Source organism: Haliotis cracherodii, unplaced genomic scaffold (assembly GCF_022045235.1).
Source record: "Haliotis cracherodii isolate W230 unplaced genomic scaffold, xgHalCrac1.p SCAF_6, whole genome shotgun sequence".
Lineage (NCBI taxonomy): Eukaryota > Metazoa > Mollusca > Gastropoda > Lepetellida > Haliotidae > Haliotis > Haliotis cracherodii.
The window spans coordinates 37,284,511-37,310,922 of record NW_027266319.1 but is presented as its reverse complement, the minus strand read 5'-3'; the positions used below and the strand labels follow the sequence as shown (position 1 = coordinate 37,310,922).

At 38.3% G+C, this 26,412-nt stretch overlaps 1 protein-coding gene across 7 annotated transcripts in view; it reads left to right on the top strand.

Annotated features, from left to right (window-relative positions):
• The window catches only part of LOC139445885 (voltage-dependent calcium channel subunit alpha-2/delta-2-like), a 127,296-nt gene that overhangs the window by 95,000 nt on the left and 5,884 nt on the right, over window positions 1-26,412 (top strand). For 4 of the 7 annotated variants that reach the window (XM_071227121.1, XM_071227120.1, XM_071227119.1 and 1 more), the window contains 19 exons: window positions 837-920; window positions 5,227-5,283; window positions 6,168-6,245; window positions 6,855-6,929; window positions 8,279-8,347; window positions 10,059-10,130; window positions 10,738-10,799; window positions 12,553-12,620; window positions 13,240-13,288; window positions 14,320-14,405; window positions 14,953-15,043; window positions 17,171-17,197; window positions 20,084-20,152; window positions 20,779-20,885; window positions 22,013-22,114; window positions 23,218-23,381; window positions 23,983-24,053; window positions 25,167-25,251; window positions 26,325-26,386. In XM_071227121.1, the coding sequence (XP_071083222.1) occupies window positions 837-920; window positions 5,227-5,283; window positions 6,168-6,245; window positions 6,855-6,929; window positions 8,279-8,347; window positions 10,059-10,130; window positions 10,738-10,799; window positions 12,553-12,620; window positions 13,240-13,288; window positions 14,320-14,405; window positions 14,953-15,043; window positions 17,171-17,197; window positions 20,084-20,152; window positions 20,779-20,885; window positions 22,013-22,114; window positions 23,218-23,381; window positions 23,983-24,053; window positions 25,167-25,251; window positions 26,325-26,386 (1,478 nt within the window). The remainder of the gene's footprint in view (window positions 1-836; window positions 921-5,226; window positions 5,284-6,167; window positions 6,246-6,854; window positions 6,930-8,278; window positions 8,348-10,058; window positions 10,131-10,737; window positions 10,800-12,552; window positions 12,621-13,239; window positions 13,289-14,319; window positions 14,406-14,952; window positions 15,044-17,170; window positions 17,198-20,083; window positions 20,153-20,778; window positions 20,886-22,012; window positions 22,115-23,217; window positions 23,382-23,982; window positions 24,054-25,166; window positions 25,252-26,324; window positions 26,387-26,412) is intronic. The other 3 variants (XM_071227126.1, XM_071227124.1, XM_071227122.1) reach the window with 2 other exon arrangements.

The window sequence follows — 26,412 nt, the reverse complement described above, 5'->3', positions numbered from 1 at the left end:
CAGTGGATATTTAGACTTTTTCTGTTCTGAATCAACGAATGGTTTGTAAAATGTCTTTTGTGGCACAGAACATTATAGAATGACTTAATTATTGATCTTCATAAATCCAGCAATTTGTAAATTTTGGCTTAGCTCATCAGATAATGTGTATTGTTATGGAGGCTGTGTGATTGATTCTGTTTGAAAATAGACCATATTTATCTTGTTGATTGTCTTCTGTGATAATGAATATTAAATGTTTGTTTGACTAGATTAGATGGTGATGGTTGAAACTTTGTGCATTACATTAACAATGTAGAAAATCTTTTTACTCATTTTAAAAAAAAAATAAAAAAAATAAAAAATGTAATCCATGCATTGGTTTTTGTAAAAGATTTTTGCTGAACCTTTTTTTTAATGACCTTAGTATTTTCAATCAACAATTATGGAAACCAGACCCTTAAAAAATGATCCCCAAAGAAGTTCAGTGATGGAAGAAATAGGGAGCCCTAAGACACTGTAGGTTTAATGTGTAACAGCAGAGCTATGAAAAGGACTTCTTGGTGTAAAGGTTTTCTTTCAGACACCGAATGTTATATTACTAAAACAAAAGCAGTCTGTACCAAATACTTTTGAGTCAAGCCCTAACAGTTATTTGGGTCATTTTTTCAGTAGATTTTAATCTTACCATAAGGTCCATATGAAGTTGATCTGGCTAAACCAGAAGAAATTTAACGAGACTCTCGGGTTTTGGACTAGGTGGGAAAAGCACAGAATGTAAAGATGTATTGCACGTTGTTTCAAGTGTGTGCCAGTTACTCTGCTTGTTGCTGATTGGTGCATTTGATTTATTCAAGGAGTACATACCTGTTCTAAGCCGACCACAGGTGCTGCAGAACGTCAAACGCTTTGTGTGGGGTAGCATTTACTACGATCATCTGGTACTGACCACTATTGCCTCTAACTATCAGTGTTGTTTAGTCTGTATGTGTATAGCGCCACAGCCATGTGATGGGAGCAAGTCAGAGAATCTCAGGAGTACACCAATAAACCCATGTCACTTACTGTCTTGGTGACAAAGATAAAAAGTGCTCTGAATACAAAAAAAAATCAGTTTTGGTAAGCAGTGTTTTTTAGATATGGTCCTTGAGTTAAAAAGAAAATTTGAACTATGAACAATTGAAATATGTGAACTGAAGGGATTTACTGTTTTAAACATGGCTGTGGTTTGATGTCAGTGTAGAAGTCAGTGTCAGTCTTCTAGAAAATGTGACTTAGAATATCCTAGTTGTAGAATATGAGAAAAACACACATTCCACTTTTGCTTATATGTTTGATAGATATGTTATGTTTGAATTTAATCGTCAGAGATTAGTGATGAGTCTTGGAGTTCACAAGGAGAGTGGGTGTCAGCACACATGCTATAACAACAGTTACAGCATGAGCTGGTTTATTAGTGGAACAATTTCAGTGTTTCAATTTCTGAAGATTCGTTGAAAATATCGCTCAATTTTAATGTCTGTTGATTAAATCAAACAGGGTGTATCTCATCTGCACTAGGCTCCCAGTTCTTTGGACCAATCTGGTAATCAGATCAAATTTAATGTTTCTCAATCCCTGATACAATTAACACAAGGATTTCATGTGTAATTCCAGCAGTCTGACTATTAATGCTGGATCATTGGTAGTTCAGTGTTGGTAATATTCTGGGAATATGTCAGAGTTGGTGTAACAAATTGAAGAATATGATTCCATTATCATGGCCACAGTTCTTTCTTTAGTTGCTTTACGGAAACTAAAAAAATATGAAATTGAAATTCAGTGGCTAAACTTTGACATGTCTAATGAGTGACAAGTTTGCCAGATCAGCAGAGGGAATTAGAGTAACCTCCCTTCCCTCATACAATAGTGAGTGAGTGAGCCTGGTATTAGGCCCCTTTTAGCAATATTCCAGCAATATCACGGCAGGGGACACCAGAAATGAGCTTCACACAAACGCTTTACCAACTAGGCTACCCCACCGCCCCTCATACAATAATGAATACAATAGTTTATCAATGACGGGTAATGTTTATCAACTCACTAATTAATAATACCTACTTTGTTTTTAGAGCATTGATGCAAAATTATCAACAGTGGGTCCTTGCTTAGCTTTCTATTTTGATGCAACATACATCAACTAGGATAAAAAAGGGACAAATTCAGAGTATTATTTTGGGTACAATTTCAACACATTTACAATTGGCAGATCCGTAAGGCAAGTTAAAAAAAAGGTGTGACTTCAATTTAATTAAGAACCTTGAGACTAAATGTCCAGTTTGAATGAAATTCTGGCTTTATGTGTAGATTGTTATAGTGTAGAAGCTTCACGTGTTCATGCATTGTTGATATATATATATGTGAATAGAGAGGACTCAGTTTGTATGGTTGAACACAATGGCAGCTGTGTGTACTAAACTCTTGACACTGAACGACTGGAATAGCAGAAACAAATATTCAGTCATTCACAAATTGATTTTTGTTATGAATATATAAAAAGAGTGTTTTTATGAAATAATTTTTGAATATAGTCATATTCAAGTTAAATTGTGTTTGGCCAGAAACTTTTGCACTCTGTGGTAGTGCCATTTGTTATGTGATCGTCCTCATCTAGTCTGATGAGTCTTTGTGAGACTGCAACCTGCAAGTGTTGCTGTGTACAATGTCATTATAATCATATCTCCGATGAAATGCCTCTCTGAAGTTCTGATGACACCTCCATTTAAGGTCATATCTCTTGAACCTTGGTTGACCTTGACTGCCCAAAATGAATGACAGATTTCCGGGTTCTTGAGCCAATCATATGTCAGCTTTCTAAACAATTTTGCTCCATTTCTTTACTATTTCGATTTCGATTTTAGCGGGAGAAAATTGCCACAGAAGACAAATATTCTTTGAAGTTACTCCTGTAGATGCCATGGCACGAGAAAATCAATATGGTGTACAAAATATTTACAACTATATAATTGCCGTGCCGTTATTATTTACATTTGGAACTGGTTGTTTAACATCATTTTCGAGATACAGAAATAATGTGTTGGTCTGAATACTTCGCTTAATTATTCTTAGAATATGGAAGCCTATACATGGGGCCATTAGATCTCAAAGAGAGTCATAATATCGGAGAAAAAGATCTGATTTGAATGAGATTGTTACTGTGTATGTATATGTAGAACCACTTCCTGGAACAAGCCTAAATCTAGCTGTCAGTTTTGCTTCTCAGACATTACTGCTGTCGGAAATGAAATGAATGCAGTTTTTTTCTGGTTGTATTGACAATAAATTAAATTTGACAATATTTTACAGTTGAAAAAAAGAATCGAACAATTTCTAAAGTGTTTGACTGAGAAACAATTCTCTTGTTTAGTGTAGTTGAGTCTGAGATGTACAGTTGTTCCTTTTGTACATGTTTTATACTGTGATATATTTATGTTCTTTCTGAAATTATGCACAGTGAAACTTAGTTATTTACAGTTTCAAAGGTATAAAATTCCACAAAGCCTTTTTTTTGTGCATTATTTCAGGAAGAACAAGGACTAATCAAGACATTATTTGATAGCGCTTTTTTCATACGGGAATGCTTGTGTCTTTACTTAAATTCATATAATGCGTCTTGAAGCATGGTGGTTGAATCCTGGTCGAAGAATACAGGACTAGGCATGACAATTTATATGAATAATCAGCCAGGTTTGTGTTGCGTATGTTATGATCTTGTGATCATATGATCATGCCTTACGTTTTAGATGTGATTCAGGTCAAATGTGTTGACACGACAAAGGCATGGAATACCTTGTCGTCGGCTTATGCTTGCATAGGTATTTTATCAAACATTCTATGCTAAACCTTAACCTATAGGAACGTGTATGTTATGCGTGGCTGGCTGCGTGAGGTGAAATGGGGTTTAACGTTGCATCCAAGACTATTGCACTTATATAGCAACGTGCGTGCGTGCGTGAGTGCGTGCGTGGATGTGGGTGTCTGCTTGTACTAGTCCGGACTGATGCCGATTTATAGGTCTAGCTCACTGAGACACCATACTGCAGTTTACCATGAATACCCCACTCAGACACAGTATACAGACTCTGAACCAACCAGTCCTTGTTTAAGCCCCTAAAAGCCGAGCGCCAGACAGGGTAACAACAAGTACCATCTTTTAACATCTTTTGGTATGACGTGGACGGGGATCGAACCCGGGACCTTCCTCTACCCGGGCGGAAGCTCTACTACTAGACCACAGAGGCTGTCGCTGGCTTAGTCCTTACAAATGATGTGTGGTCTGTTAGCGTTTGAAATAAATCGGATATAGAACTATCCAGAGGTACTAGTAGTCATTCAATGGTACACCCAACAAAGATGACTAGCTAGCAGAACTAACTAACAGAACTAACAGAAGATGCTTGAAATGTTTAAATATATATGCAGGTGGTATCATTAAAAAATGTTTTTGGAAACAGTCTCGGATGATCTATAGTTTGATCATGGTGACTTAAAATAATGTACCACACAGTTGGGATGAATTTAAGTTTTGAATAATTTCAGATTCACCTAAAATATTTTTAGTCGTAGGGAAAACAACAGTTTTGTGAACTTTATAATGTGTGTATATGGTTAGAACAGTAGTATTAATTTTGGGTATTCATGTATATAGTGTGTGGTGATGGAGTTCGATTGGTCATGTCAAATAATCCTAACCAATCAGAATTGAGTGCCCTCACCCTAATACATACTGCATTGGCAGTATATAAATCATTTGTGTCTTAATTTATGAAGGAAATTATGGTTAATACTTAACTCAAAACAAATCCATGGTTGAGGTGTTATGTTATGATGAAGTGTTGTTTGTTTAGTTTTGCATGATCTGCATTTATTATTTCAAGTTCATCTCAGCATGCTCTCTATCATTTTCTTGTGCATGATGTTGTTCGCACATGTTTAAAAGGACATTTGTTTTATTGCAGGTCTGTGTTTAATGAAATGGCAATTTAACTAATTCTAATTGAAAGCATATTTCAACAATGTAACGTAACATTTGAAGTCTGGTTTCGGTACAGTATTACAATTGTAATTAGGAAGTAAGTGTAACATCATGAATAATATGGATGAAAAAAACCCTGGATTTTTTTAAGAATATTTCTGATATGATGATGATGATGATGATGATGATGATGATGATGATTGCAGTTGTGTTATAACGACTGATACTTGCAGGGTCTGGGAATGATGACGACAGTTACACTGCCGGTCTACAACAGAACAGCAGGATCTGTGAGTGATGGTTACTCTGTAACTTAGGCCAGATTAGGGCATGGACGGGTGACTTGGGTACTCGGGTCGGATGAGTCCTGAGTAGGACCAAGGTACCAAATGGACGACCTGGACCCTTAGTCACGAGATATATTGTTGAAATGACAAAAATTCACTCAAACTCCATGGCTACACTACAAGTCACTAGTGTTCTCAATTCTTTCCGACTAAACATGCATTCCTTCTGACTTTTATGTTTTAGTAGAGGTAAGGCTTCAGTCAGCTTCAGTGCAAGCATGATCACATTGTTTTATAACTATATCTAAATAGCATTTGCCAGGGCTCTGGTAAAACAGTTCCCAAATCAACACGGGTCGGGTAATAGGGAGTTGGGTACCTGGTTAGTAGATTTGGACTCGTCCCAGCCCTAATTTAATTACACATTTTTCTAATCTGCCTCTCTCTTTTTAGCATTTAAGAAACAAGAACAGTAACTGAATGGGAAATAAATATCATACAATTATCAGTGACATGAGGCATTTTCCATGTGCAATGCATGTATTCATATCATACCCCATTTCAACTCTCAACACCCAAATCAGCCTCGTACTGTCTATAAAAGTAAAGTAATATTTTCATCAGTCATTAAAAAGTTGTGACTATATTTGCTATGGTAGTATCTGAATCATGAGAGAGTGTATTGATGAGATATGGGAGAACACTCACACCTGATTTCCCACATGTCCTTGCAGCTTGAATATGGCGAAGGGCAGACAGAAATACATTCCCTTTGTGGAAAGTGATTTCAGCTGGGAGTTGGGAATTGTATGTTGTTTTCTATTTTAAAATGCCATTGCTGTACGAGTTGTTGTTTTCATGCTACAGTGTGTAACTGACTGTTTCAGTCAAACCAGACAATCCTTGGAGTCATGGGTATTGACGTGACAACAGCTGATATGGTGAAGAAAAGCCCCACTCAAAAGGTATGAATGTGACCAATATATGTCAATATATGAGTCAGCTTCTGAGAAATCTCCTCTTGCACGTCACTTCTTCCTATTATATATCCATATCTGCACAAGATACTTCATTCTAGAAGTGGATGCTGTTTAAACTACTTCGTGAGCTCTTTCAAATATTTGTTACTTGTAAATCATATTCACCCATCCGTGAAGATCTAGTTTAGAATGTCTTCAGCAATCCATACTTGCCGTAGCAAGCGACTATGCATGTCACAAGAGGTACCTAGGGGGATCAGGTGGTCAGGCTTGCAGACTTGGTTGATGCATGTCATCGTATCCCAATTGCGTAGATTGATGTTGATGATGTCAATCACTGGATTGTCTGGTCCAGACTTGATTATTTACAGACTGACGTCATATAGCTGGAACATTGCTGTATGCGGCATTAAACAAACAAACAAACAAACAAACTGACAAACAAACAATCTGGTTTACTATTACTAGACTTGAGTAACCACAGGCCACCACAATTTAGCTAGAATATTGCTGAGAGTTGTGTAATACAATGTTCACGTCTTTCACAGCAGGATGAAATATGAGAATAGTAAGTTCATTTACTTTGTATTTCAGCTTGGACACAACGGCTACTCTTTCGCAATCAACCCTAATGGTTATATCATCTTTCACCCCCACCTAAAACCAACAGTAAGTGGGGGAAATAAGTACACTTGTTGTTGATCATCCTTGAACCTATGGTTTTGGGAAATGTTAAATTCATGATCTGAAGACAAATATGAATGATATTTACAATGTCTTCCGAGACATACAATTTAGAACAATGGAATTGGTCAAATGCCATTTTAACTGATATTCCTGTTCATTAAATAGTTATTATGTATACATGTCTAAAGAAGATGTTTGATGAATTGAACAAAATGCCTTATTGAACTGGAATTCCTGTTTGTTCCATTGTTCCATTATGTGTACAAATGCTGTATTTATGATTCATATTAGTATTGGACAAAATGTCATTCTATCTATATTTCTTAAGGTTGCAGTGGGTGTATGTCAACATGCCACATCAGCTTTTTGAATATTTGCTGATAGCACTGGTGATGATACTGATAGTTAAATGACGAGATAGGATAAGGGTCCTGTTTGGCAAGCTGGAAATGTCAAATTTTAAACAGAAAACTTACTGTTTAAAACTTAATGCTCAAATGGTTCAACTAGCCCCTTTTTTTCTTGCACTCTTGGACATCTGACATTTCCAAATTCATAACCGTGTAAAGAAGGCTCATTTATCAAACATGAAGAAGAAAATCTAAGTCTGTGCAAGTTCATGACCCCTGATGAATTGTTTACTGTATTTTTGTACTGTTTTGCTTTGCACTCCTGTGATAAGCGGGAGTCAACTTGGGTCAAAGACTTGACTCATTTTTACAATATTGCAAAACGAAAGACTTTAGATTTTGACGAGTAAGCAAAAATGATTTCAGATTCTGATGTCAGCAAAAATGATTTTAGATTGTGATGAGTCAGTGAAAATGATTTTAGCTTCTGATGGGTCAGCAAAAATGATTTTAGATTCTTATAGGCCATCAAAAATAATTTTAGATTCTGATGGGTCAGCTAAAATGTTATTAGATTCTGATGTCGGCAAAAATGATTTTAGATTGTGATAAGTCAGCGAAAATGATTTTAGATTCTAATGTGTCAGCGAATATGTTATTAGATTCTGATGTCAGCAAAAATGATGTTAGATTCTTATAGGCCAGCAAAAATAATTTAAGATTCTGATATCAAACTAGAGTGTAAGTTATTGGATTGTATATATCCGAAATCAAGCACTTTTCACATGATCCCACAGAGACAATATTCCAAGCACTTGAGCTACAATAATTATATGAGATGTCAGTTAGGACAATTGCATGAGATGTTTGTTAGGACCTAGTTTCTGTCCCCATTGTAGCCTTGTTGACTCAACAGAGATCGGAGTGCCAGTGAGATGTTCAAACATGTAGTTGACAACTCTTTTCCCATTTTATTTACAGAAATACATGCGTGACCCTCCAAATATTGATCTTTTAGAGATTGAAGTAGAAAATGACAAGAAAAATGAGGTAGATAATTGTTTTCTCTATTTTGATAGTATATTTTCTTATTAAAATTGCATTGGATGAATGAGATAATTTCTTTAAACTATATTTTTAGTTTTAAGATGTCCAGTCTATAGACAAATGCAACCTAACTGTAGGAGAAATATACTAGCCATATAAAGAAACTGTGCACGGAGAAAATATATTCTGAATTGAAATACAACACAGCAAGAACAAAATGATGCAGACGCTGTAGCAGCTGAATGATCGGACCATAAGAAAATGTCAACAGGACCTGAATAACATCTGTTACGATGACGTCAGAAGATCAAAATGGAGTAGGGGGTCAAACGACAAAGTCACAAAGTCAATAACGGGTATGACCACCCTGTGCGTGAATCACAGCAGTGCATCGGCGACGCATGAAGTCCACCAAGGTCTTGGGAATGGCCTGCCATATCCTCCTCAAATCCTGTGCCAAGTCACGGACGTTATCTGGAGGATGTGGAAGACGATGCAGACGGCGCTCCATTTCATCCTACACATGCTCTATTGGGGAGAGATCTGGAGAAATTGCAGGCCATGGCAGTAACATGACATTGTTATGGTGAAGGAAATCCATTGCGACCCTAGCGGTGTGAGGACGAGCGTTGTCTTGTTGAAATGTCAATCCAGGGCCATGACGTTGCAGGAAAGGAATGACCACAGGCCTCAAAATCTGATCTCTGTAGCCAACACCGGTGAGATTGCCCTGAACAACCACCAAAGGGGTTCGGTGCCGTGCTGTTATCCCACCCCAAATCATCACAGAGCCACCTCCAAAACGATTCCTCTCCACAATACAGTTGCGTGCATAACGTTCTCCCAAACGCCGGTAGACACGTTGGCGCCCGTAACTGTGGGAAATGTTGAACCTCGATTCATCTGTAAAGACAACATTTCTCCACCATATTCGAGGTTGGCGAACATGATTTCGACACCATCTTAGACGGTTGACTCGATGACGGTGTGTCAGGATGGGACGTATGGCAGGGCGTCGTGGTCGAATCCCGTACTGACGTAGACGATTCCTGACAGTGTTGGGATGGATACAGCGCAGTCCAGGAATTGTCTGGGACGTCGTGACTGCCGTTTGGAACCTGTGTCGGGGATGTGTCACTCGAATCCATCTGTCCTGTCTTGGCATCGTTACTCGGGGACGTCCTGAACGTGGGTGGTCGGCAACGTCATTTGTGTTCAGATAACGCCTCACCAATGCCGATATCGTGTTACGATGGCACTGGAAATGTGTTGCCACCTGTTGTTGCCTCATTCCCGCTCGGATCATTCCAATGGCTTCATGATGCTGTGCAGCTGTCAATCTTGGCATGATTTGCTTGTGATATGCTTGTGTCTGCGCCTGAGAAGTTTTGAATTTTTGAATGACCACAGATCATGCTTTCCACAGCTGTGTACAGCTGCACAGGATGCACGTGCAGTAACACCTTGCACGTCGATAGGCCCCTATCAATGACGTCATATCGCATGGCACGTGAATGTCTCCAACAATTGCTGTGTTCAAACCTATATTTCATATATTGACGGTGTGCCCTTATATCTATATTTTCTCCGTGCACAGTTTCTTTATGTGGCTAGTATATTTTCAGTTTCTATTGCACTAAATACACAAATAAAAAAAACAATGAATATGTCTCACTATTGTAGCAATTACATGTTCTTTCAATATAATTTTCAGCTCCGAACAAAAATGATCAAAGGGCAGACTGAAAGCATGGAATTTGACACATTTGTCTTGTCGTCTGACATGGTTAGTAGGACTGCACGGTTGGTTGGTTTGTTGTTTTACGCCGCACTCAGCAATATTCCAGCTATATGACGGTGGTCTGTAAATAATCGAGTCTGGACCAGACAATCCAGTGATTGATATCATGATCATCGATCCACGCAATTGGGATACGATGACCTGCATCAACCAAGTCAGCGAGCCTGACTACCTGATCCTGTTAGACGCCTTTACGACAAGCATAGTCGCCTTTTACGGCAAGCATGGGTTGCTGAAGACCTATTCTACCCCGGATCGCCTCCCTTAGCTAGCATACAGCGTTGCCTCTCTTTGCCAGTATAGTCCTTGTTGTCCTGTTTCACATCTCATGATCTTCCCAATTATTATCGTCAGGCTGGTGGCACCATGGCTTCATTGTGGGACTGCCATCATCGTAAACACTGCAGACAGAATCACCAGTAATTGATTCTTTTTATTGACCTCATGCACACACTGCCGCATATAAGATACTTACTAATTAATTATCACTAGTTTTAGTTTGTGATCACATTACCGCATGTGAGTCCTATTACCGCAGTTTGATATCTCAGTTAAATGTTTGTTCTTCATTCTGTGATTGTTTATTTTTCAGAAATATGCACATTTTGATAAAGTGAGATATTCTTTCAAGCCAATAGAAGGGACCTCATTCAGGTATGTGGACAAACACATCTAGCCTGGAGCCAGTAATGGCATCCAATCTAGGAATCTTAGTTCAAAATATTAACTACCGTATTTGACATAATAAGCGCCCCGTCTAATAAGCGCCCATGGCTATATTTGCTAATATATTTGCTAGTGAACAATCCCAATTAGCACCCCTGCCTATTGATCAATGTACACAGGACTTATTGATTCGTGTATAATACTCACTCTTGTGTTATATGCACCCTTAATTGTGGGCAATTAAATTCTACAAAATATATCTGTCGTGTATGACACGTACATACTTTTCTTTTGTATCATTTCAGGCTGTCAGCATAAACTACTGTACGAAATTTACAATTTTTCAACTCTGTTCTCACCAAAATTATACTCCAATAAGAGCCCACTATTTCCAATTTTGAGAGCGCCCCGGGGGCTTAATACGTCAAATACGGTATATACAGTATTCCAGAACAACTTTGTAGATATGTTCTTTTTATGAAACAAAGGCAAGACCTTCTTGTTATAAAAACAAACCCCTCCATAACTTAGATAAAGCCATTTTATACAATTTGTTTATAATATTTCTTTTAAGTTTTGAGGTTGTTGTTATTAATACCCTTAAATGAACATTAACTACCCTGGTATGTAATACAGGGGATATAGTAATCAGCTTGTCCGTCTGTCTGTAATCATTTTCTATCTGGATCATTTTTCTAAAACTAATAGGTGTTCTTTCATGAAGCTTTGAACACACAAAGACCAGGTTGTCAACTGGTGCCTTTTACTATTGAAGGATTTTTAGAATATATTTTTTAAACAAGGTTTACAGCGACTCGGTTCATAGTGGTGTGTTTTTCCTGACCATTTCTCTAAAATTATTGAAACTTTTGCACACTCAAAGAACTGGTTGTCAACTGGTGCCTTTGGCTCTTTAGCGTTTTTGGAAATTTTTATTTTTTCCATGGCAACAAGTTTGACCTCATTTCTCTTCATAGTTGTGTGTTTATCTGAATGATATCTCTAAAACTAATTGGTATTCGTATATGTAACTCTCCACACACAAAGACCAGTTGTTAACTGGTGCCTTTTGCTCTTTGGGGATTTTGAGAATTTTTATTTTTTCCGTTTCAACGGCAACAAGTTTGACTTTGACTGTCTGGATAGTTATATACCTGAGACCAAAGTAACAGAGTGACATGTTTAGTGTAAACATTTAGTTCTATTAAGCTGCAATATATAATCTATTCTTTTGTAAGTTTAATATGAAAGGTGAGTTTCAGTAACTACTGATAACACAGTTGGTAATGCAACAGATTAATTACAGCATAAGCCATGTACCATTTGTGTAACATCCATTGACTCATATCTCTGCTTAAAAGGACCTGACTAAGTTCTGAATCCCACTTCCATAGTATTGTTTTGATAGCTCAATAGCTGTATGGACAAACAGAGTGGATAGAAATACTCTCATCAAGTAAGACAGATTACTCTTGAAGGACTTGCTGTAACAATCAGATGATTAAATTTGTTCGTTTGGATTCGTAGGGGCCGAGAGGAATAGTCATCTCCTGATGACACTTGTTATATTTTCATTTTCAGTTTGCTTCCCCGTATGGAAATCTTCAACAAGAAAACCTTAGAATTTAAAATGAGATTGATCTGTCCTAAATATATTGCATTAAACATTAGAATTAAACTTTTTAAAATATATGAACCCACATGATTTGTGTGTTTGTTATCTGGATGTGATCTGTTTCAGTCTTGGTGTGAGCCTGCCGTCATATCAAACTTATTACCCAGACTTTTCTGCTACTATTGCCCAGTTTGGTGAGTGGACTGCATCATTTAGTTCAATAGTTTGTCAGCAATATTTAATACCATGAAGAAATGTACTTTAAAAGTGTTTTATTATGGATGAATGTAATTCTTTTATTAGTTTTGTTCTAAAGTTAGGTGAAGTTTTATACAATAGGGCTGGGGCAAAATCCAATCCGCATCACGATACTTTGGTCGTGATCTGATGCACTCTTATCTCTGTGGTGCATACACCATCTTTTTCACAGATAGGATGGCCCAATACCTGCCACACTGATTATTTACAGATGGCAGGGTTTATGAGCCTGACCACCTTGCTATTGTACTCCATACTGCAAGCTGACACAACTAAATCACGTTGGGATTGGATGCTGCCTAGCCAATCAAATTGTTCGGCTTAGCTGAAGCTCTAGAGGTAACTCTATACAAACTGCATTGAAATATTTGATATGCAGTCGAGTGTGAGCCAATGTCAATTATTGCACAATGGCCGAAAATATTGATGTGACCTTTCTGCCATTGAACTCATTGGAATGTTTATATATGTGTGACAGATTTCAACCACATTTGTATCTCACATGTACTTTAGGCTTTGTTCTTGATTTCATTCAGTCTCAACCTTTCATTACAGATGATTCAGTGTTCAAATCTGAAAATTGGGCCATGCTTATAGCACCATGGTAAGGAAATACGTCACTTTGGCTGTTTGTAGATCAGTGAGTAAGGGTTGCTAATGCCACTGAGCAGTTTTCAGACTTTGTCCACTGACAAAAATAATCGATTCTGGATCAGGCAAACCAGTGACTGAAAGCATGCGCAATGATCATCAAAGTTCTATGACACAATCAGCCTAGTTACAGAGCCAAGTCTAGGAAAGGCAAATCAGAGACAGAAAGCATAAGCCATAACAGTGGTACCAAGACACTTTCAGCTAAATAAGATTAGACCAGCCTGTGCAGTACATTCCCCTCTACAACCAGCTCTGTAGTACTGGGTCGGGGTGGGATGTGGTAGGTTTGTCCTAAACTGTGTCCCCACATGGGTTTTGTGGATAATGTCATGAAAAAGATTTGCTTTTCCAGAATATATATGCAAGGGATAAATCTTCATGAGATGACATGATTGTCTCTGATTAATTTGATCGATAATTTGACAAAATGTGAAATTCCAGGTCATCTGATGAACACAAGAAGATGCTTTTCAATGGAAAACAGAAATTTGGTTCATTAGGAGTTTTCAAATTGTCACAGTTAACTGGGCGTTCATCCAGATACCTTGTGCCAAAGTATTATTTATTAAAGGCTTCATATACCGGTAATGAGTATCAAGTACTGTTTTTAAGCACTGTGATTGTGCGTGCCACTATGGCTCCAGGAACTTACTTTAATCATGCCATTATGATTTACTAACGCCATTGGCACTTTATAATTAGTGCGATAAGTTTTATACCCCAGTCCACTCGATTGTATAGTGGTGCATATCCAGAATGATTTTGATCAGATTGGGTGATGTAATGAGGTAGCCTACTGCATGCTTTAAGTGTATGCTTGTCACACCCAAATCCAGGGTTCGGTTCCCCAATTCTTGGTGTCCCAAAGATGATTTTGCAAGAATATTGTTATAAGTAGTGTAAAACCGAACTCTCTCTTCAGAGTGAGGACAAAATAGAATGTGCTGAAGCTGTGTTTCCAATCTGGTCCTTCCTTTTCAGGGACTATTACACTGATATGAGCAAAAGCAATCGTTCTGGGACGACTGAAGACATTCTTGAAATGCTGAACGGTAGTGGTACAGACTGTGAGTAACTTTATCTTTGTCTTGTTGAATGTGGTCAGAGCTGTGTAACATCTGAATAACTTGAATCGTGGAATTTAGGGAGTGTAGCATGTAACATACAGCTACAGATATAGAGTAACCCAGTTAAATGTAACAGAGAGCTCTCGAGTGACTGAGTTATATGTAATATAGATCTATAGGGTGACTGAGTTATATGTAATATAGAGCTAAGAGTGACTCAGTTATATGTAATATAGAGCTAAGAGTGACTCAGTTATATGTAATATAGAGCTAAGAGTGACTCAGTTATATGTAACACAGAGCTGTGGATTGACTCTCTGATAAGTAACATAGCGCTAGAGATTGAGTAGAGCTGGAGATTAAGTGACTCCAACTTTTGTTTCAATTCATAGGTGGATTGAGGATTTATTAAAGTTTGTGGATTCAAATTCTTCAGTAGGGGATAGAATGTGTTCAATTCAGTCAGTGATTTTTAGAGAGGGGTTGTTCTGCTGTCAGCACCCAATGTTTTAGTGGTTGCCACTGACAACTCATTCACTTTTTACAGGGGATAAAGAACTGTTAAATCACCTGTACTGGGATGCGGTGAGTGCGAAGTATGTGGAAACATACTTCATCATTGTACAAGACAAGTATGTGTAAGTATTGATGAACTCTTAGCAATTGTAATGACCAGTGGTGTCATGTGTTTATGTATGTATACACATGTAGACGCAGAACCAAAACTGGCTGGTCAAATCATTTCATGTATTTTGTTCCTTACTTGTTTTTATTCACATCTTCATCTCTTATGTTGTGTCTGGAACTCCCTGGATTATCCTCAGCTTCCAAGTTGGACGAGGTATAGGGATGGACATTGTCCCGCCGTTCCGTCTGCTCAAAGAAAAACTATTACAGATTTTATGGTGTATGCTTTTCTGGAATCTATTCTCGAACATTACACCATAATGTTAGCAAGCATGATGTGGAAAACCTATCAATCTGCTCTATGCTTATTTAACCATCCAGATTATTTATGTTCAGGGTTTTGCTTTTTATGTCCACTTTTAAGTTCTTAGGTTTAAGTTGGAGAAGATTCAAAGAGGTTTGACCATATTATGACCCAGAATATCATGGTCAGTGCAAGCGGAATGTTATAATATGGTCCAACAAGCGGTCATGATACAAGTCCTACCTGCTTGCCAAAGGGCAAGACCCGTGAAAATCCGGGTTAGGATAGGTCTTCAGCTTCTTCTCTTATGCTTGCCGTAATAAGCGTCTATTCTTGTCGTAAGAGGTGACTAACAGGATCGGGTTGTCACTGACTTGGTTGATGCAGTTGTGTAGATCGGTTCTCAGATTGTCAGGTGCCATCATATAGCTGGAATATTGCTGAGCGCGGCATTAAATTACCTAACAAAACTAGCAAAGTCAAATGGTAGCTGACATTTCACTTTGAAGCAGAGACCTCTTCTCACTTCTGAAGTTAAAAACAGGGGAGATAATACTTTATAAGATTCACAGTGTTATCTCCCTTTATGAGCAACCATGACCATGTATGTGACTGTTAGGGCCGGCACGAGTAACTCAGGTACTCTGTTTGGGTAGGTACCCAGTAAGCCACACAACTACCTGGACCCGTGGTTAGTCATGTGATGTTTTGTTTTATGACCAAAATTCACAATAAATCCACGGTACCCATCTTCTATATCTCCAGAGCTAGCATTTCAGTAAACATATACTTACTCATGGATCCATTCCTGTGTTTTTTGTGATCTCACATTACCCACCCTTGATTTTCATTTACATTTTTACCAACCAATCAACTAACATATGGAGACCCGTGAAGATTCCGGGGTAGAATAGGTCTTCAGCAACCCATGCTTGCCGTAAAAGGTGACTATGCTTGTCGTAAAAGGCGACTAACAGGGTCGAGTGGTCAGACTCACTGACCCAATTGCGTGGATCGATGCTCATGATATCAATCACTTTATTGTCTGGTCCAGACTTGATTATTTACAGACCGCCGTCATATAGCTGGAATATTGCTAAGTGCGGCGTTAAACAACAAACCAACCAACCAACTAACATATGGGAAAGGGAAAGGATAAGGGAGGTAACTCATATTACCTAGAAACCAAAGCCACAACCAGTTTTAAAGGACATGGAGACAAATATTTTTAAGGGCTTTCTTTTACATGTCAGTCAGTTTTACAGTGTTGAATTTCTCGCAAACTTGATCATGATCAACGAGTCTGCCCAACCCAACATTGTGGCTTGTATGTAACTTGCATTCTGATTGGTACGTTAGACCTTGCAGAGAAGTCAAACAAATTGGCAAGTGGAAATCAAGGGCCCATAATTTGAGATTACGAGAACCAAGGGAATGGATCCAGGGCTTAGAGAGATAGAGAGGAAAATGGTTACACTATCAGTCACTAATGTTGGCATTTCTTTCCAACTGTGCACGCATTTCTTCTGACTTTTATATGTTTGAACAAGGATAAAGCTTCAGTCAACTTCAGTGTATGCATGACCAGTTTCTCAGATCCCTGTATCTAAATACTTTTTGCCAGGGCTCCAGTAGAACAATTCCCAATTGGACATTTTGTACCCAACTCTTGAGGCATGTGGCTACCCACCCATGTAGGGGCAGGTAATAGGGGGTCGGGTACCAAGATAGTACATTTGGGCTTGCCCCAACCCTTGTGACTATGTCTCGGTATGTTTAGACTGTCTGACTTTCAGGGATAGTTCACAATGCTGTATTATTGTGATATTTTCAGTGCAAACACGACCAATGGAATCTTCAGGTGTATATTACTGACATGTTTTCTTCTTGCATCTGGTTGCTGCTGGCTTGAGTGGTGATGGTCATGTGATGAACAGCATCTTGTTTTCCACTTCAATCTCACACAGTTGAAGTACCACTAACTTTAACCGAGTCACATAATTACGTCTCCATCCTTTGTTGGGGTCATTGTTGGCACAGGTTCTACAGAAATGTACCCCAGGTACCTTTCTGTATACATAAATGTACCCCTTGGCCCCGTTCCACAAAGCGTTCTCAGAACTACGATTGCCGTGCGTCTGTGTTAAAGTATGGGAGTTACGATCACTTTGGCGCTGAAATCCTTTTGTGGAACGGGGCCCAGGTACCTTTCTGTATACACAAATGTACCCTAACCAAAATTGGAGTACGGAAATGTACCTTAGAGTGGCAATTTCAACAGTGCTAAATCAGGATGAATCGCAATGCACCAAACAGGTTCCTTTGCCAAATCCGGGAAGATTATTTCATGGCAGGACCTCAAACTTGTATGCTCTGTATTAAATCCATGATCAGATTTGATAATAATGTTCTGATTTTTTCTGCTAGGGAATTTAAGATCAACAGTAGACTTTGGAACACACGTATGCGGTCTCATGCATATTGCCAAACTAGGGTACATTTGTGTATACAGAAAGGTACATGGGGTATTGAGTGGTATTGGCTTGACCTTGGCATTGGCTTCATATCTCATGCTTTGGATGACCTCTGTATTCTCCTTTCACATGGCTGGCATTGACCCTCTAACCTCTGACCTAGCTAAACTGTCTCTTGACCTTTGTCATATTTGATGTTAGTTTTTTAATTGGGTTTTGTCAAGAGAATGGCAGAGTTGTATAGTGTTGATATCCCTCATGTTTCCCTGAAAACTAATTTTAGTTTGTTACTGTTTGGACTGAGGATGTATACTAGCAGAAAACAATTCCTGTGCACCATAAAAAATCACATTAAAGGAAAATTGGCATGGAAATTTTAGAACCTGTGCATGATAATTGCATGTACAAACTCTCTCATGATTACCGATGATGATCCTGAAATTACATGTGCATTCTGGTAATTTCTTGCAACATTGATGGCTCTGAAAATGAGTGGTTGCCTTCAAAGGGAATGCTTGAAATTGAATTGCTAAAAAATGTTATTGCTGGGCGTTTTGGTGATCATAGTAAAACCATACAGTACCAACCGACAGATCACATCTGACCTCATGCTGGACATCTGGCCCGTGATGATCCAGGGTAGAATAGGTCTTCAGCAACCAATGCTTGCCGTAAAAAGCGACTATGCTGGTCGTAAGAGGTAACTAACGGGATCGGGTGCTCAGACTCGCTGACTTGGTTGATGCATTTCTTCGTATCCCAATTACATGGATCGATGCTCATGATGTCAACAACTGGATTGTCTGGTCCCTGCTTGATTATTTACAGACCGCTGTCATATAGCTGGAATATTGCTGAGTGCGGTGTTAAACAACAAACAAATCAAAAACAAACATGCTGGACATCCATGAGTAATGTCATGTCTGCAAGGTGATCATATCTGCCCGCTTCACCAAAGAAATGAGTCTGACAGCCCGATGCATCACTGGCTTATGTTCGATTAGTGCAAGGACTGTGAGGAATTGATTACGACAGCATAACATCTGACCTCAACATCCAGCTGTGTGTCCAACTTGCTGCTACATCATCAAACTGGCTGGCATGGTCAAGACAACATCTTGAGGTTCAGGTTACAGGATTGGATGATAGTCCTCTTCTCAGATGGGTCCAGGTAATGGCAGCAGTAATGGCTTTCGGCGTATTTATAAACGTTTGATGGAGCATTATGCTGACATGACTGATGGTCAACGTTCTGCATTCGGTGGTGGGAGTGGAATGGTAAGGGGAGGCATGATAGAACGCCTTTGACGTCTGTCCAGACACTGGGCGTTATGTTACAGCAGGACATCGCATGCCTTCATGTTACGCTGCGGTCACACACTGCACATTGAACCTGTGTGGGCAGGAATGAAACCTCGTTTACGCTGACTTCCCAACCAATTGTAGACGTTGGTCCAATTGCATCAGGCCTTGGTACAGATCTAAAATGACATCCCACAAGCCCACATCTTGTGTCGTCAATGAGGCGCTATTGTCACTCTAGTGAAACTGCAAATGTTGTATCCAATACTAACTTGTAAACTAACAAGTGACTCCAAAAAATTGATGTTTGCGTGATGCACAGGAGCATTTTTCTGCAAGTATGTGTTTGTAGGCCAGTTGTGGTATTTCTGCAGATTTTGTTGCCTAGTTATGTGTGAGTGTTTTTCAAAACAGAACTACTTGACATTTACAAAACCCCTTAAAATTCATATATGGAGTAAATCCATGGACATTTTAAAAACAAATTCTTATGAGATAATATTTTTATATTTTCATGTAAACATAGATCAAGGTTAACCCAGGGAAAAGGTTACCTGTATTCTGATAAAATGTGTTTTGTCGGTCTCAAGACGCAGAAATTCCACAACTGCCTTAGTTTGAGATGTGACAATATCAACTTTGTTTTATCTCGTAATGGGCTAGTTTATCGTGATGATTGTCAAAAGGATTGTATGATAATTGTCATGAGTGTTTTCTATCATTTCAAACTGATTATCCTCAGAATCATCCTTATAATGTTTTGTTTAACTTTCTTTTTCTTATAACATGTTTACAATCCATATTCAATGAGTTCCGATTCAGCATATTCATAAACATTGAGTTTCAATTCAGAATATTCTGGAGGTCATCTAGGTGTAATGAAATTAGTCGTTGAAGCAAGGTGAGCTTCAGTACCCACTACATGACTGTCACCAACTACTGCAGATTGTAACTACAGACATCTTTTGCAGTGACACTAAGGGCCATATTTTCACTTTCTTGAGCTCAAATGGAGGATTAACAAGGGTCTTCCCAAAGAAGTAAGTGGCTTGATATACTGAATCTCCATAACTGTCTAGTTTGTTGTTCAATGCTTATCACAGCAGTATTCCAACTATTTAAAGGTGACCTGTAATTTTCTGGACCAGAAAATAATATGAATGCTCATGAGCAACAATCCACACCATCCTGTCCATTAAGTCGTCTAGGTTGATAGTGTAGGGCCTGGGATTTTATAAAAAAAAAAAATGATTATGCTTCATACTGTTAAAAGAAAAAGAAATTTCCCGCCAAATTTTTTTTACATTGTTGCAAAATGTATGCTTGAAAAAAATTCAGGCTCATAGTTTAAAATAAATATCTGGTGGCTAAAAAACAATTATTCTTAATACGAAGTTTCTTAGGACCTATTGTGGTCACCCTGAATGTCAACAAGTCAATCAAAGGGGTCCAGTGATCTAAGGCACCACAATTTGGTGTGAGAGGTGCTATCTTAGATGTTCCAGGATCCCTTGAAGTATGTTAGTGCATAAGAAACCTCTGACCCCTCTCCACATCCTTGCCCTGTAATGGACGACCCACCCTTACATCTTGTTGACTCATTTTAGTCTTGACCATATAAGCATTTATTAACAGATAAAGAACATGTGACATCTTTTCTTCCCAGTGCGAGTTCTTCCTTCATGAACCAGCGAGACCCAAAGACATCGCACTACTACAAACGAATTCTGTCATCAGATAAAAATGTTTTCTTTATTGAACCATTCTCAAAACGTAAGTACCTTGAAAGATTTTGTTGTTTATCAAGTCCTCATCTCAGTGGAAAGATAATTTGAATGCATTCATTGCAAATTTATGAGAGGTTAACAAATAGCTTTTGAAACCGTTCTTTAAGGATTGCTAAATGCTAATCTCATTAAATGAGATCTTAGTTCTCGCTATCACAAACATCTGAGAACACCCCATTTGCAGGTCATGTCCAAGCAACCTTTCATCCTCTAAATCAGAGCATCACTTACAAGATCGGAGAAGTGAATCTCCGAATGTTTTCTTGTTTCAGTGGTATAAACATTTAAAATGCAGATTTTCTAAGCCCTTGGCAAATACTCCCATACAATCTTGGCCATCTTTTAGACATTCCGGAATATTCTTGTGTTCAGTTTTCAAATTTTGAATTGAGCTCATCATGCTCATAGTCAAAATATTTTTAAGACATAGTCTGGAATGGAGGTTGCCATTTTGAAAAATAGTGCCGTAATGGTCAAGAAAGGTGCTTTTTGACTTCCTGTGTGTCATTTCATTGGATGTTCAAAGGTTATTCTAACATGATTCTAACGTGACCTGTAATAAGATGTCCTCAGATCTTTGGTGTGGTGGTAGCGAGCGGTAAGATCCGATTTTAATGAGATTGTCTGAATCCTAAAACTGTTATGTTATTTTAAATTTGTTTGTAACCCTTGACCAGTAATTGTTACTTTGGTGAGAGGTATTTGAATTGAAAATAAGATTGTCTGGCCAAGTTTAAAACAATGGAAAGGTTTAGAAGCCATCTTATTTAGAAGCCATCTTATAATATTAAAGAGGTCAACCTCCGACACCAATTGTGTATGTCACGAGAAATTCAGCAAATGTGGCAAAGAAATTGCCTTGATTATTATTTTCCACTGAAAAATATGCAACTTATTTTAATTGTATTATTATTATTATTCTTATTCTTGGTGAAAATTTTGTACAGTGATGATTCTCAGAACTAATATTTGTAATGTTGCCAGTGCAAAGTGAATTTTACCTTAAATTGAACATTGGAAGGAACCCATACTTTGTTTGTTTATTGCATTCATACCTAACATTGCATAAAATGTGAATAATGCTAATGTTTTCATGTACTTATGCTTGTACAGCGGTTCAGGATGGAAATGATACCATCCCCCCTGATGTGACAGTTGGAAAAGCTCTTGCTGTCAAGAATGATGTCAGTGGAGAAACAGCTTACAAGCCTGGAGGTAGGACTTGACCCTGCATTGTAAAACTTGTGTTATGTGCTGCAGTCGGTTTGGTTGAAATCTTTTGTCAAATGCAGTTATAAACTTGGACATCATCTTCTGGACTTGTAACTGCAAATGAAGACTCTTTTTTTTTCAGACTCAAATCTGTAAAATGTTGCATTCCACTTGGTGAAATGTATATTAAATTCATTCTATATCTTTGTTCAGTCTGTGATTTATCTAGACCTGCTCAGAGTCAAAGTCTGCAACAAATGTCAGTAAAACTCTCCAAATCCAATTTAAAGATTTCCCAGTTCATGCTGTTATCCTTAAACCTTATGTGTCGGCTAAGTAGAGGTGACTAGTATTTCACTGATAACAGGACCAATACAGAGGAAAAGATTTCAATGCTTGCTTTAAGTTTATTGCTTTGAATGCAATGTTTAAATTCAAAGTTAAAATACCTCTGAACTTTCCAATTCCAATTTTGAACAACAAAAAGAAGATTTTTCCCAATTTGCCCACCAAGGGCACTTTGTTTTGATCCCTTGTTGATATTTATCAGAACAACAAGAATTTAGTTTTAGTCCCGGCACCCCTGAGTGACTTCAAGAAGGATTTACTGTTGGTTAATGTCTACCTTTTGGGGAGGTTGAGATCAGAAAATGTGTCAGTGACCTTTGAATATAAGGTCAAGGTCACATCTAACAAAAAAACTTTTATTCTGAACGGTCTGTTTGTGTTGCCCCAAGTACATGCAAACACTTTCCGAGTTACTTACTGTTAAAATGTTTGTGTTTTACAATGTCAATAACATTGTGATGAAATTTCCAAGCAACAATAACTCAATGTTTTTTAATCTACTCCGCCAACTGGCTCAAAGTGATCTTAGTGTTAAGATGAGCATGACTCCCATACTTTATCATAAGATAGTGATATCGCTAAGGTCTCTTCTTGCAAGTGGGCCCTGGTGATTAACAGTCTATATCAAAGATTTCAGTTCACAACCCCCCAAAATATTCAGAGTTCACCCCACCCCACATAACAAAAACAAAACAAGAAAATCTTCACAAATGTACACATTCGTCAAATGTTCAAAGTGGTGTGTTTGTTTGTTTCAGTTATGGGAGCACAGTTTATGTACAGCAGAGTTATTGACAGCCTTTACGAATTTACAGAAGAGGAGATTTATTATGACTGTGCTGATGTAAACTTTTTAAATTGTTACCTGGTGGATGAAGGGGGTTTTCTCATTGCATCCAATCAAGAGGATCATAACATGCAGGTAAGTGTCTCCCGTTTGTGACATCACTAATTTGTGTATCACGTGACCAGATTTTGTCCGGCATTTATTCTCAAAAGTAGAACTGTCTGGCCAAATGGACGACTGTAAGTGCGATTTACAGATTATATTGCAGAATTAAAGAGGTATGCGACTACAGCTAGCTTTCACAGTAACGAGTTAAAAATATGTATTTACACATCAAGGTGACAGTATCACCAGCTCTCCATAGAGCGTTTGTCTGCATGTAAAACAGTACAACTATTGTAAACAAAATGAAATCTTTTCACTTTTTAGGATATTTTAAAAACAAACTTAATTATTTATTTACATATGTTTATGTAAATGTATACGTATTTCAAGAATGAAATAGATGAAAGACATGTAATTAGTTGAAGGGGTGCTGTAAGATTTTTGGATTGTCATCTCTCTTGCCGGTGGCCGAGGTACAAGATCAGTCACACCTTTTTGTCCTGAATTGATAAATAGCTTCACCTGTAATTGTTTGTTAGAGTCAGTGATACTCTATAATGCATTTGTTATCGTGCATGGATATAAGCCCTTGACAAATAGACTATTATTGATGTGTTTTTTCTCTCTTCAGATTGGTCAGTTTCTGGGTAAAGTGGACCCTCCTGTGATGACCAAGCTTTTTAATGCCTCAATTTATAACAGGTAAGGACAATCAGCCTTTTAGGTGCTTGGATGACTTATTAACATTAGACCGCCTCCGTGGTCTAGTGGTAGAGTGTTCGCCCAGAGAGCGAAAGGTCCAGGGTTCGATCCCCAGCCACTTCATACCATAAGACGTTAAAAGATGGTACATGTTGTTACCCTGTCTGGCGCTAGGCATTAAGGGGCTTAAACAAGGACTGGTCGGCTCGGAGTCAGTATTTTGTGTCTGAGTGGGGTATTCAGGGTAAACTGCGGCACGGTATCTCAGATCTTCCCGAGGCAAGAGAGTTAACTGACTTTAAAAGTCCAGTTTCCACCCTTGCCGAACTAGGCTTGAATTCCTGGGTTGATCGTAGCGCCACCAGTGGCTATTATGAGTTATGTCCTTTCTATGCCTCTCCTATTGACCAATCAGATTCAACCTCTCGTATCACTTGCAATTGCTTCAAACAAAACGGTGGCGCACAGTCAAGACGATCTGATCGATAATCAAGATCTATATTGTGATAAAACGAGTCTTACATCGCGAAGTGCATCAAATCAGGTGAGCACCTTGATTAAAAACATGAAAAGATATAGAAAATATCTCTTGACAACAAGTTAGCCGTGCACATGCTTTGCAAATCCTGCAGTCGACCGAAATCTGCATGACAGTTTACAAACCGGATTTCGATTTCGGTGCGCGATTTTGATTGGACTATGCAAAGACCTGTTAGCCCAGCCAAAATCTAACTCCATAATACCAGCCTAGTTCGGCAAGGGTGGAAACTGGACTTTTATAGTCAGTTAACTCACTTGCCTCGGGAAGATGGGTATCTCAGTGAGCTAGCACTATAAATCTGCATCAATCAGAACTAGTACAAGCAGCCACACACACACACACACACACACACGTGCCAGCACATCACTATATAAGTGCAAAAACTTGAATGCGACGTTAAACACAAATTCACCTCACCTGTTAACATTATTTGTAGTCAAACTGACACATTTAATGTTAGGTGAGCTTCTGTACCATTCTCTTTTTTTATTTTCATGTGAACAGTCCTTGGATGGCTTTAAACAATAAAAATAATTACTGTTATCAATAATTCATCACATCTATTTTTACAGGATTAAGCATTATGACTACCAAGTCACACATGATTGCACATCAGAAGAACCAGAAACTAATGCTGGCTTCTCTTCGTTTAGAATTGTGAGTACATTCTGTTCCCATGACTTGTCTGTATTCCAATTTGTATTGCGTTTGCACTGCTATCACAACCTAGGATTGATTGACAAGTGTTTCTTCAACTAATTCCACGTAACATTTACAGTATCAATGAAGTCCCTAGTGGGGATTCCGGGTTTGAATTGGTCTCCAGCAAGCTGTGTGGTTTGTTGAGTGACTTAATGGATCGGGTGGTCAGATTAGGAGATCCTGACGCCAGTCTCTTGACTGTCAGGTCCAGACTCGTTTATTTACAGGTCGCCATGAAAAAGCTGTAATATTGCTGTGTGTGGCGTTAAACAACGAACACACACATTCACAATATCAATAATGTTATCTCATTACATTAACTTGTGCTGGCAGTTACGACTCCACTGGGTAAAAAGTGTCATCTGTCACTCCTAACAGAAATATTTTGAAGTTCTTGCAGTAATATTTAGCTCACCTGAACTCAAAATTTCAGTTAGCTTATATTGTGGCAAGTTGCTCGTCATCAAGCTGTCTATTTTCAGATTTCTGGCACCTTGCAGATCACGTTAATCTCGTTAACATTAGATCTTACTTCTTGCAGCCACTAATTGTCTCTCGCCATTATTTTACAGAAAGTAACAATTGTTTGTCTAGGGGTTAAGAATAATTTTTGAAGTAATACAAAACCATTAGGATTCAGACAATGTCATTAAAATCAGATCTTTGTACTCGTTATCGTCAGAATGCACATTCCCGCTATCACTTTCCCAATCTTGTAAGATATGCACTTAATAATTTGGTTGGATGAAAGGTCATTCTGACGTGACCGTTATGGGATGTCCTCTGTTTTGCAGAAGCAAGAAGTAAGTTCTGATTTCAATGACATTGTAGGCCATTATCTGTTATGTGAAAAAAGTCTTGAATCATCACTCAAAGCAAAATCTTTTCAGAAAACTGATAAAACAGCATTTTTTCTGTCACTCTTTAGCCATTTTAAAACTAATGTCAGGTTTGTCCATAAAACAAGAATGAAAATTTTTCAGCCTTACTCTGAAATACTGAACTTATCTCTTGCCATTTCATTGCAGCCCTCCATCAACTTGCTATACGATGCTCTCACACTGAACTGGTGGACAAGTAAATTTTTCTGGTATGTTGAGAAGAGAATGTCCCTAC